At 39.9% G+C, this 12052-nt stretch overlaps 1 protein-coding gene across 2 annotated transcripts in view; it reads right to left on the bottom strand.

The window, feature by feature from the left end:
• Positions 1–12052, bottom strand: part of SLC11A2 (solute carrier family 11 member 2) — an 80118-nt gene that overhangs the window by 15183 nt on the left and 52883 nt on the right. For both annotated transcript variants that reach the window (XM_075851946.1, XM_075851947.1), the window contains exons 15-16: positions 8297–8450; positions 6859–6912 (exon numbers count right to left, since the gene is read on the bottom strand). In XM_075851946.1, coding sequence (XP_075708061.1) covers positions 6859–6912; positions 8297–8450 — 208 coding nt within the window. The remainder of the gene's footprint in view (positions 1–6858; positions 6913–8296; positions 8451–12052) is intronic.

Raw genomic sequence — 12052 nt, 5'->3', positions numbered from 1 at the left:
GTGTAAGAGCTAGTGAGCGCTTACAATGTCTGTAGCAGAGACACGCCCCCTTGCCAGTTCGGCAGAAAATACAAGACTGATCTCTCGCAAGAGCTGAAGAGATGAGCGCGCGCATGCACACTCTCCTCTCCACAGCTCTGTCCGTAGCACTGACACGCCCCCTTGCCTGTTTGGATAAAGAGACTGCAATCGCACATTCGCTCATGCCGTGGCACTGTCCATATCTGATTGGACAGTGTCACAGCCATAGTAACACGACCCTTGACTGTTCAGGGGGTTATTTAAATATCGGGCGCCAAATATAACGGCACCGATATCTAAATAACAGGGGGAGGTAGAAAAAAAAATGTAAAGGGCCCCAGGGTTTGTGCAGCCCTCCCCATTACATGCTGCACATGTATGGGGAGGTGAAAGGTTGTCTTTAAGAAAGTCATTAGCATAAATTTAAAATAGGTCATAACTCCGTCAAAAATGATAGTTTTTCTAAATAAAAAAAAAAAACTGCTGTAATCTACATTACAGCGCCGATCATATTATGTAGGAGATAGGGCACTTATAATGTGGTGACAGAGACTCTTTAAATGCTGTCAGGACTCAGAGAAAGCCTGAGAGTCCTGCTTCCCCCACCCACACACACTGAAAAGCTGTCAATGTATGTTGGCGGGGGAACCGGGACTCGTGGGCTCCCTCTGAACCCTAGCAGTATTTAAACAGCTTTTTACACGAAAATACTGAATTAAATCAAAGAAGACTATATATCGCCGAGCTTAACGCCTCCCCTCATCAGATAAAAGAGATCTGACAGAGCTATTTTAAACTAGATCTGTCTCTTACCAGATGCACATTAGGCCAATCATGTTGCTCGATGCTATGGCCAAAAGCATGTTTTTTTGTACACGTAATAGAAGTCCACACCTGGGAATTGTAAACTTGTTCAATGTTGATGACATATCGTGTCATATCCTACCACTGACTGGTTTCTATATGAAGACTTTAGGTAGATCTATGCTTAAATAAAAAAACACACCAAACCAGCTACTCATGATCTGCAATCCTTTATTGAAAGATTCGAGATCATTTATGTCAGGTAGACTTCATGACTGTTGTGTGGTCTTTATATTGCATTATGGGCTAAATAAGCAGATGTGAATTAACACAATATCTAGTATATAAAATGTCTATCTTAAGGTAGCCTAATGCACATACATACACAATAATAAATCTATATGGCTACAGGGACTAGAAGGTAAATTCATGATTCTCAGGATAATACATCATTACATTGATTAAACATGTAAAAAAAAAAGTAGAAGAGAAAAGTCACTGAGAATGTGGGAATTTGTATAACAAGATGAGAACTTATAGAGGGTCCGGGTGTATAAACAATGCCTTTATTTAAAGGGGATGTAAATCAAGAGGAAAGGGGACATTGTTTTGTATAGCCCCACTTCCCAAAAACAGTCCAGTGTTAAAATATCACCTGCAGGAACAACTGAAGTGTGACACTGACCTGTCGCGTGCATTTTGGTTTACACTGTGTATTATATTGTATAGTCTATCGAGGTACGCTACCCAGCTGCCCTGCCCCCCCCCATGATAGAAGAAAAGAGACACCGCAAGATACATTATCCTACACCACAGAAACAGAAGGGTTATTTTCCAGCAATGCTGAAAATTTTGCAGTTGCAATGTTGCCATAGTAGTACTAGCTCCAGATATATCATACATGTAGCTCTATCTTAACATGCACGCACATACACAACTTCTAGATCATCCAACAGCGCTGTTTGACCTTACAGTAAGGGTATATTCACACAGCAGATTTGTAGCAGAAATTTCATCTGACTTGAACTTGCAGAAATCCATGTACATGCTGTAGAAACAACCACATTCAGATGAATGGACTAGATTTTAAGAAATTTCTGCATTAAATTTGCCACGTGTGAATACATCCTTAAGAGTTATTGAGCCCTTTATTAAAGGGATTGTCCAGTCCCAAAAAAATTGATGACCAATTCTCAGGATAGGCCATCAATATCTGATCGGTCGAGGTCTGACTCCCGGCACTCCCACTGATCAGCTATATTGAAGGGGCCTTAGAGTTCATACGAGCGCTGCTTCCCCTTCATTTTGTTTGCTGTTCACAGGTTTTTTTTTTTATGATAAAGCTTTTTGTAAGGGGAAAAGGTAGGTTTTACTTTTTTTTTTTACTTGGGATTTTTTATTTATTAGTAACTTTATTAAACTATTTTTGTCTTTTTTTTTTTGTCCCACTATGGCACTTCACCATGCCCTCTGGCAGGGCCTTATAGGCATACACTGATGGCAGACCTTGGGGCCCTTGTTATGTCTCTGGCTACCAACCGCGATTGCATGACCGCATTGTCAAGTCTTTAGAAGGCTCATGCACAGATCACGGTTAGGGTATGTTCACACGCAGTGTTCTCAGGCGTATTTTGGGGCATTTACGCCTCAAAAAACGGAAGCTGAATGCCTACAAACATCTGCCCATTGAAATCAATGGGAAAAACAGCATTTATTTCATACCGGGTGTCGATTTTCCATTGAACACTATGAAAAACGGCTCAAAAAACGCCTTATAAGAAGCTCCAAATTAAAAGAAGCTTCATTTTCAGCTTCAAAAACGCCTGAAAATCAGAGGCTGTCTTCTCTGAAACCAGCTCCGTATTTTCAGACGTTTTTTAGTAAGCGTGTGAACATACCCTTCGTATATATGGGAGTAGTGGACAGCACACACCACTTCATCATTTGGCTGTATGATGTACAAATCTGGGTCGGTTGATACCAGGAGAAAACTCCCTCCATGAAGGTCCACTATAAAGTCTTTGTGCAATGGTCTGGGTCTGTTTGTCATTAGTTTGGCTGGGCCCCTTAGTTCCAAATATAGTGAAATCTTAATGCTATAACATACAGGGACATTCTGTCCCGATTCCCCATGAAAATGTTTTATATTCTATTCAGAAGCAAAAACAGAATAGTTTGAATATGTTCATGATTTGACCTGTGCAGAGCCCTGATCTCAACTTCAGAGAACACTTTTGGGGTAAACAGATTTGCAGATCAAAAGCCAGGCCTTAAAATCCAACCTCAATGCTCCTGTTGACATTCATTTCTATAGCCATGATCCAAAATCTAGTGCAAAGCCTTCCTAAAAGAGAACAGCAACACCAACTCTATATAAAGTCCATGGTTTTTTAGATGGCTTCAATGAAAAAACTAACTTCTTGGTGTGGATTTATGGCTAGGAGCAAATGCTCGGCAAAACAGATTGAAAGGTCACTGACTGACAGGGCTCTCTTCCTGGAGTATCACCCATATGTCCTTTGGATTTTACTCATTCATAAGTATCTCATAGCAGCCTAATTGAACCCTTTCATGTCCAAGGGTCATTGATGCCCCAGTGTCCAGGTCAAATTTTCCATTTCTGATATGCCCTTCTTTAACGATAATATCTTTGCAACCGCCTTGAATATCACAACTATTTGTACTTTGTTCTTTTTTACAAGACTTATGAGCTTTTTATTTTTTAGATTAGTTTAATTAATTCCATGTTTTTAATTTTTATTATGAGCAGATGAAATCACTAAAAATCAAAAAATGAAAATTTTTGGGTATTTGTGTGTGTATATATATATATATATATATATATATATATATATATATATATATATATATATATATATATAATCACCCTGGATCACTGTGAGTGGATAAGAGGGCTATAAGGCTATATTCACACAACATGAAAAAAAAGGGCAGTTAACTTATCAACTGTCAGTTTTTCATGGCCGTTTTGCATCAATGTGTCTCAAAATTTGAATCCATTTCACCGACATTTGCCATCCATTTTTAATAGACGTTAAAAAAATGGATGAATTTTATTAGTTAGCGTTTTTTTTGTCGCAGCCACCTGAAAACACCACAGTGCCTATGTAGATAGTGAGGGGAATCCCTGGCCAGAGAGCTATCTGCAGGGGGTTTTGCGCTATCTACAGGGGATTCTACAGTGGGTGTGTAGTCCGGGGCTCTTAAAGCCCCTGCAGACATGAGAGTGCAGTGCTGCTCACACTGAAGCAGCACTGCACTCATTAAACCCTGTTCAAGGCTGTCAACGTTTATACACGTGGCAACTGCACGGGGCATTGGCAGTTGGAACGGGTTAAAATGGAAGCATCACCTCTAAACATTTTCTGACAGGTCACTGAGACAAGTCAGAAGAGGTTGTTATTGAGGGTCTGTGCCCTGTGACCCTACCTTTCTTTAGAAGAAAAGGGCTGATGCACTCCTACAAGCACCATACACCTTCCACAGTGAATGTAGAGTAAACGTAATACACATGAAGTCCCAATCCAGTGAATGGAAAAGCCAAAGATCTAATTCAGAAGATATAGGTTCTAACAATTGGTAGTGGTTACAAGGAAGAGAGCCCCCCCCCCCCCCCCCGCCCAGACATAACATCTGGCATGTTTGTGACATGGTTAAAGGTGAATGTGCCCCTTAAAGCTACACAGTCTCATATCATCAGTGTGTCATCATACATATCATTAATAATAAAAAACAAACACTGCACTACAGTACATCTTTACATACTGTATATTATAGATGTCAGTTTACTATAATCATAATACAGATAACCCTACATAACCTGGTTTTTAACATGTTCACACTTTTTGATTTATACAGATTTTACGGAGAAGTATTCACGAATGATGTTACAGTAGTCTAAAGAACGAAGTCCTGGTTAGACAATACTTCTATTATTTAGTACGATTAATAGTATTTCTGACTATAAACACTGTTTAATTGTAGCTTTATATATTACTGGACATTAAAGGAGAAATCAGAAGATCAGAGATGGAGATCAGCCTTCTCCCATCTGGAAACCGATGGGGGTCCAAGCACATGGAAACTACGGTGATCTTTTAACATGTATCTATGTCTTCTGCAAACATAATTTTTGTCTGGCTTCCTCCATTAATTGCAGCAATGTGAATTTATTATAAATTAACATCGCTACAAAGCACATTGCTGTCGGTCCAGCTGTAACATAACCATCAATCGTGTCATAAATGTCCAGTCTTAGTGGAATTGAGACTTTAGAATTGGAGCAGTGAATGAAAATGGGATTCTGAGCTTCTATAGTGGGACCATCGTATAACTGGAGAATCACAGCATCCATTCACCTCGTTCAGCACTGCCACAGACAATTTAACAGGAAACTCCACATTGGAGCTCGGTTCTTCACTAAAGGCTGGTTTACACGGGCAGTTTTTTGCCCATAACGAGCGTTCGGCAGATTAGTGGCCCGCGTAAATGGGCTTTAAAGGGGTTGTCTGGATTCAGCAAATTAAAGGTTTTGTTTTTCTTGTATAATTAAAAGTTATACAACTTTCCAATATACTTTCTGTACTAATTCTTCACGATTTTCAAGACCTCTGCTTGTTATTCAGTAGGAACATTCATGGTTTACTTCCCGTGGATACAAGTCTGTCCATGGTCATGTGATGTACACACAGGTGCTGGGGTCATTAGAAGACAGAACTCTGATACACGTACTGTAACGAGCCGTGCACCTGTGTGTCCATCACATGACCATGGACAGATTTTATCCACAGGATGTAAACAATGAATGTTCCTACTGAATAACAAGGAAATATCTTGAAAAGCGTGAGGAATACAAAAATTATATTGGTAAATTGTATAACTTTTAACTATACAAAATATAAAATTTAATTTGCTAAAACCCGACAAAGCCTTTAAATATATTACATGTTTACGCCAAATTTCCGCATATGCTCATATGAGAATGCACTAAACTTGTGCAGGATTTAAAAACACTTCCAATGCTGCACGCCATATGTTTACAGACATTGCTCATTTTAAGGCAGTATGTAACCAGTGGGGGATGGGTAGCCATCAGACGGTCACACTCCTGCAGGACCGGTGCATATGAATAACTATGTTCCTTAAAGATAAACATTTTCAAAGACAAGTTTATTATGACAGTGATTTCATAGCAACTTCCTAAATGGAACTAAACGTTAAATTAAATCTTCAGCTCTTCATTTGGCCGGATTCACACGGGCGTTACGCATCTTGGACGTGAAAAAGGGACCGTTTTTCACGTCCGAGGTGCATCCATGCTCTGCGCTGCGGGACGCGTGATCACAAGTTCCCCATAGACTAGAGTCTATGGAGGGATACATGAAGGGTGAAAAAAATAGGATATGTCCTATTTTCTCACGGACCCTTCACACGGTCCGTTGAAACGACAACCGTGTGAGCGACCCCATTGAATTACATAGGTCCGTGTGACGGCCGTTGTTTTAACAGCCGTCACATGGACGTATAACACGTTCGTGTGAATTAGGCCTTAGTGTATCCTAGATTTTCCATAGCATATAAAATGTAGTACAAAAGTGTCAGTAGTAGCACTGAAGTCAGTTATGAGTAAAAGGCAAAGGGTTTGAGGAACATTATATCATTAAACATTAGATCTGAATGGATTATTAGGTCGACCATAAACATCAAAATATTATTTTGACTCTTCCATAATAGCAGCACTAAGGGATATCTTTACACATATAGAACATGTATCAGTTATGTAGAATGGGTTAAATAAGAAAACAAAGTAAGAAAACTATACAACCATGATTTATAACATACATAGCATCCTCTGTGCAAATTGCACATACATTTTGGTATGTTCACACAGTAAACCATAGAAACACACTGGCTCTGATGGCTACTTGCCATGCCCAGATAGACTTCATTCCCTTAGTAATTAATAGAGGGATCAACTTGATCTTCGGCAAGCATTATTTGATGGATGCTTACCGTCTGGCCGCATGCAAGGAACTTCACGCCCAAGGCAACCAAACATTGCCACGTCTGTGTGAAAAAATGAAAAATAGCCGTATTAGAATACAGAAATATGACAATAGCGCTAATCTGTGACACTACATGAGCTGCGACTGGACAAATCCAAAGCCAATGTGCCTAGAAAACACCGGACCATTAAAAAGTCAGACAGTGATCGTATTGGTTCCAAGTCTAAAGTATTTTATCCAGCTTTGTACTGAACCACATACTCTCTTTACCACATTTATTTGAGTAGAGCTGCAGTACCAGATAAAGCTCATGGAAAAGTGTGGCGTGGTTCTGGAAAAAAAACAAAGCTCCTTTTCTAATCCTGGACAACCCCTTTAACACTCATGTGATCGTTTTGTTAGATGCACCAGCGCTAGTTAACACTACAGGTAGTATGTGCTAAACAACGAAGGAGAATAAGATAAACAGAGGGTGAGCATGCGCCTAGGACAAAGGCAATGCGTGTTTATTTCAATACGCCCCATGCAGATATGTGTCTACACAGGACCACATTGTCATTATGTATGTAGCGGACTGGAAAACATTGAGGAAGAAGGGGGTATGCAAAGCAGCATTTGATTAATTGAATGGGTGGTTTTGATGCCTAGAAATGCCCTCATGTTAATGGTACAAACTATATGCCCAGAATGCTACTGTAAACAATGATGCTGACCAGGGAAGCGGGCAAATTTCCCCACCGGACAGTTAAATAATAATCCAAATATTGGAAATGCATTGTCCCATTTAAACTACGTAGTGTCACAGTGAGTCAGTTTCATCTTCTTGATATTTTTTTGTGCTGATTTTGAAGCAGAAACCGCGTCGCAATCCGACACCCGGACCCCGCACCGATCAGATATTTTGACTGCATCCGGCACGGAAGTTATGCAGTGGTCGGTGCCGGAAGCAGATGGCACTGTTCACAGTATAGCGTCTGTGATGCAGCTCTGCTCCTATTCAAGTGAATACAGCGTACAGAGCCTTCTGTTTCTAGCATCGACCCCTGCATTACTTCTAGTGCCTGTAGGCAGCTGGAATAGCTGATCGGTGCAGGTTCCGGGTGTCGGACCCCCACCGATCATATGCTGATGACCTATCCTGTGGATAGGTCATCAGTATGAAATTCCGCCCCATGCCTGGACAACCCATTTAAAAACGACCCTCTCCTACTGACCTTTAGTTGAGATTGTACAATTTATTCTGGCTATAAAAAGTGGTTATAATAAATATAACTTGGCTCATATACAGGGTTGTCTGTACTAAATAGAATATACGTAATAAATGCAAGTTACAAACTTATGACTATAAATATTTTCTCCCTCACCATTCTGTTTTCCTAAATAATAAAGGGTAAAGTATGATTAAAAAGACAAAAAGGTCATATACTAAACATTACTACACTTACCAAATATCCTACAAAGCATAGATAGGCAACAGACAAGACGGCTGCTCCCACATAAAACGCCACATGGCCAAGAGAAGACACGTATACCACCACAAAGTACATATTTATGCAGCAAACTAGAAGTATAAGGACACCGCCAGCAATCTTCCACCCCCTGTAGAAAAAAAAAATCATATATCATAATTTTTTAAAGGTACAAGGTCAAGAAGAAATATAATTTTTAACACAGAAAAAGTGAACCTAACCTTTCAGGGTGCTTTTCAGAATAAGCGGTCATATGTGAGTATATGAGAATAACACTATTTCTGGCCATTATATGACTTGTATTCTGCATTTTTTTTAAGCAATTTACCCCTCTGCAGGCTCTCGCTCTAATTCTCAGTTTTCCCTGAGAGCCCAACGGCTATCAAGTCTTCTATACACTGCACCAGGGCCGGATTGGGACATAAAATCATCCCTGGCATTTTAAAGCACAGAGATCCACCTACTATCCACAAAATGTTTATTCTCGGTTGCAGGCCCACTGTTTAGATATAAAAAAAGAAAATGATACGTGGTTTCTGATGCTCCTTGAAATGCTGCCCTTCTTTTGTGCTATTCAGATATTTCATAAATTAATAAATCCCACAAACCTGCTAAAAAGGAGCAGTATGTGATGGACTGAATGTACACATCGCACATAACTCACACACAGGAACGGTGCCTGACTATCCGTCATAGAATGTTTCAGAAGCACAGACAAAAACAGCAGGAATGGGACCTACTGGAGATGGTGACAATACCCGGAAGTATGCTCTCCCCAATCACAAATAGAATTTTGCAAATATATTAATATATGTGTGCAATAAATAGAATATATCATACACCACCAGGATATATATATATATATACATATATATATATATATACATACACACACACACACACACACACACACACACACGTGTCCGTAAAATTATTTGATTCAATTAATTATAATTTCATTATTAGATGGATGATTTTAATATTTTACTGATCCTTACTGTCCAAACTCTTCACATTCTTAAAAATGGCGCTATATACTATATGTTTTAGCCAAAATTTTGGGTTTTCACAAAGTTTGCCGCTTTAGTGTTTTTAGATATTTTAGTCAGATGTTTCTATGGTATACTGAACTACAATTCTAAGCATTTCATTAGTTTTTAAACTTGACAAATACATCAAGTTTATGCAAAGACTCAATATTTAGGGTTGACCTTTCGTTTTCAAGACTTTTTTTTAAGAGCTTTATATTAGAACCCCCCCCCCCCATAAAACACCCCATTTTAAAAACTAGACCCCTCAAAGTATTCAAAACGGCATTTAGAAAGGTTTTTTAACACTTTAGGCGTTTCACAGGAATTTAAAGCAAAGTAGAGGTGAAATTTACAAATTTCATATTTTAAGCAGAAAATCTTTTTTTATTCCATTTTTTTCGGTAAAATAGAAGGTTTTACCAGAGAAACGCAACTCAATATTTATGTCAGGTTTTAAGAGGTCCTGTGGTGCCAAAACAGTTCAAACACCCCAAAAGTGACCCCATTTGGCAAACTACACCCATCAAGGAATTTATCGAGGGGTATAGTGAGCATTTAGATCCAATGGGTTTTTGCTGCATTTTGTGGAATTAGGCTGTGAAATTGAAAATCACATTTTTCAGTTAAGACGTGCAAATTTTTAATTTTTACAAGGATCAAAGGAGAAAAAACACCCCAACATTTGAAAAGCAATTTCTCCAGATAACGGCAATACCCCATGTGGTCATAAACTGCTGTTAGGACAAAGGGCAGGGCTCAGAAAAGCAGGAGCGCTATTTGACATGTACATTTTTTTGCTGGATTGGTTTCTGGGCGCCATGTCGCATTTGCAGAGCTTCTGAGGTACCAGTACAGGGGAAACCCCTTAAAAATGACCCTATTTTGGAGACTAGACCCCTTGAGGAATTCATTGTAGTTTTCATGAGATGCATGCGACCTTTTGATCAGTTTTTATTCTATGGTGACTGAAATACAGCAATCACAATTTATTCCTTTTTTTACAGCGTTCACCGTGCTCTATGACATTCACTTTATTCTGCGTGGCGATACGTTTACGGCGATACCATATGTTTAAAGGTTTTTTTTATGCCTTATGGCGTTTGCACAATAACATACTTTTAAAAAAAAAAATCATTTACTTTTTGTGTTGCCATCATTTTTATTCTTCCATCAGGAAAGCTGTGTGAGGGCTTGTTTTTTACGTGACAAACTGTAGTTTCAATCAGTACCATTTTTGGGTGCATGCTCTAACATCCATGGCCGTGGACCGTCGGGTCTACTCACCTCTCGACGGCCGCAGCCATGGATGTGAGCGCCGGTCCGAATCTCCTTCCCAGAAGATGCCAGCGCTCACTTCCGCTCTGCTCTGCTGTGTCCCGTAGGGTGCACGCGCACGCCCGGCCTTAAAGGGCCAGTGCGCGCACATGTAAAACATCACTAATTAGCCCATGATCACGCTGGACTATAAGAAGGGCTCTGCGCTTTTACTCCTTGCCTGAGCGTTGTTTGTAGTCCTCTGTTAGTCTTGTAATTGTAAATGGTCCCTTAGTCGTATCCGGTTCCCTGTGTTCCCGTGCCCTGCTACCTGTACTGTATTTGTTCCTGTGCCATCTCTAGTGTTGGAGTCATGTTGTGCAGTCTACTATGCCTGGTGACTTACACCACGTCTGGTGTCATCTGCCACGTTTTTGCACCACCTGCCGTCAAGGTCCCATCTGTGCCTAAGCCATTGCTACTGTTTGGACTATTACAGGTACCCTGTTACTCAGACTTTATATTGACTTGGTACACTGTTTGGCCAGCTGCTACCCCGCTACGGAGGTGCAGCTTAGTGGGTTCACATACCCAGAGATCGTGACACATGCGACTTTTTGATCTCTATTTATTCCATTTTTTGGGAGGTTAAGTGACCAAAAAATTTTGATTTTGGTATGGTTTATTATTATTTTACTTTATGACGTTCACCCTGCGGCATAAATAACTAAATACTTTTGACGGTCAGGCCGTTACGGACGCGGCGATACCAATTATGTATAGTTTATTTATTTTTAATAATAAAAAGGATTGATAAGGGAAAAAAGGGAATTTTTACTTTTATTACTTTAAAACTTATTATTTTTACACAACTTATTTTTAACTTTTTTAGTTTGCCCTACTAGGGGACTTGAAGGCAGGAAGCCCTGATCACAATTCTAATACGCTGCACTACATGCATAGTGCAGTGTTTTAGAGCGGTCATACACATACATACATAACGCCATTATATACACTGTATACATGAATAACCTGGCACACATGCCGCACATGTGCCACTCACGCATAAAACACATGCCGCACACACCACTGAAACCTAGGACATTAACTTACAAGGGGGTTTATCAGGCTAGGACGTGGTGCCACATGCAGCTCTATTTTTCCTGTCAAATCTGAAGGAAGCTGGGACAGAGGCTCTGACACAGATGAGAACAGAACTTAAATTCTCTGCAGCTACTGGGGTGTGTTGCTTTACTGTAGACACTAATAAAGAGTGTGGTACTGCTGAGCAGCTGCTGTATGCCAGGTCCAGTGGCTGCTTATTGTCTCTTATCAAATGAGGTCCGAGAAATATTCTGCTGCGACTTCAACCCCACGGACCCAACAGTGATGTAACCAATGCTTGGCTGATGTGCAGACACTTTCCTTCTGGCAAAGAATAGCACTG

This window comes from Rhinoderma darwinii, chromosome 2 (assembly GCF_050947455.1).
Source record: "Rhinoderma darwinii isolate aRhiDar2 chromosome 2, aRhiDar2.hap1, whole genome shotgun sequence".
In the NCBI taxonomy this organism is placed as follows: Eukaryota; Metazoa; Chordata; class Amphibia; order Anura; family Rhinodermatidae; genus Rhinoderma; species Rhinoderma darwinii.
This window is presented reverse-complemented; position numbering and strand designations above follow the sequence as displayed.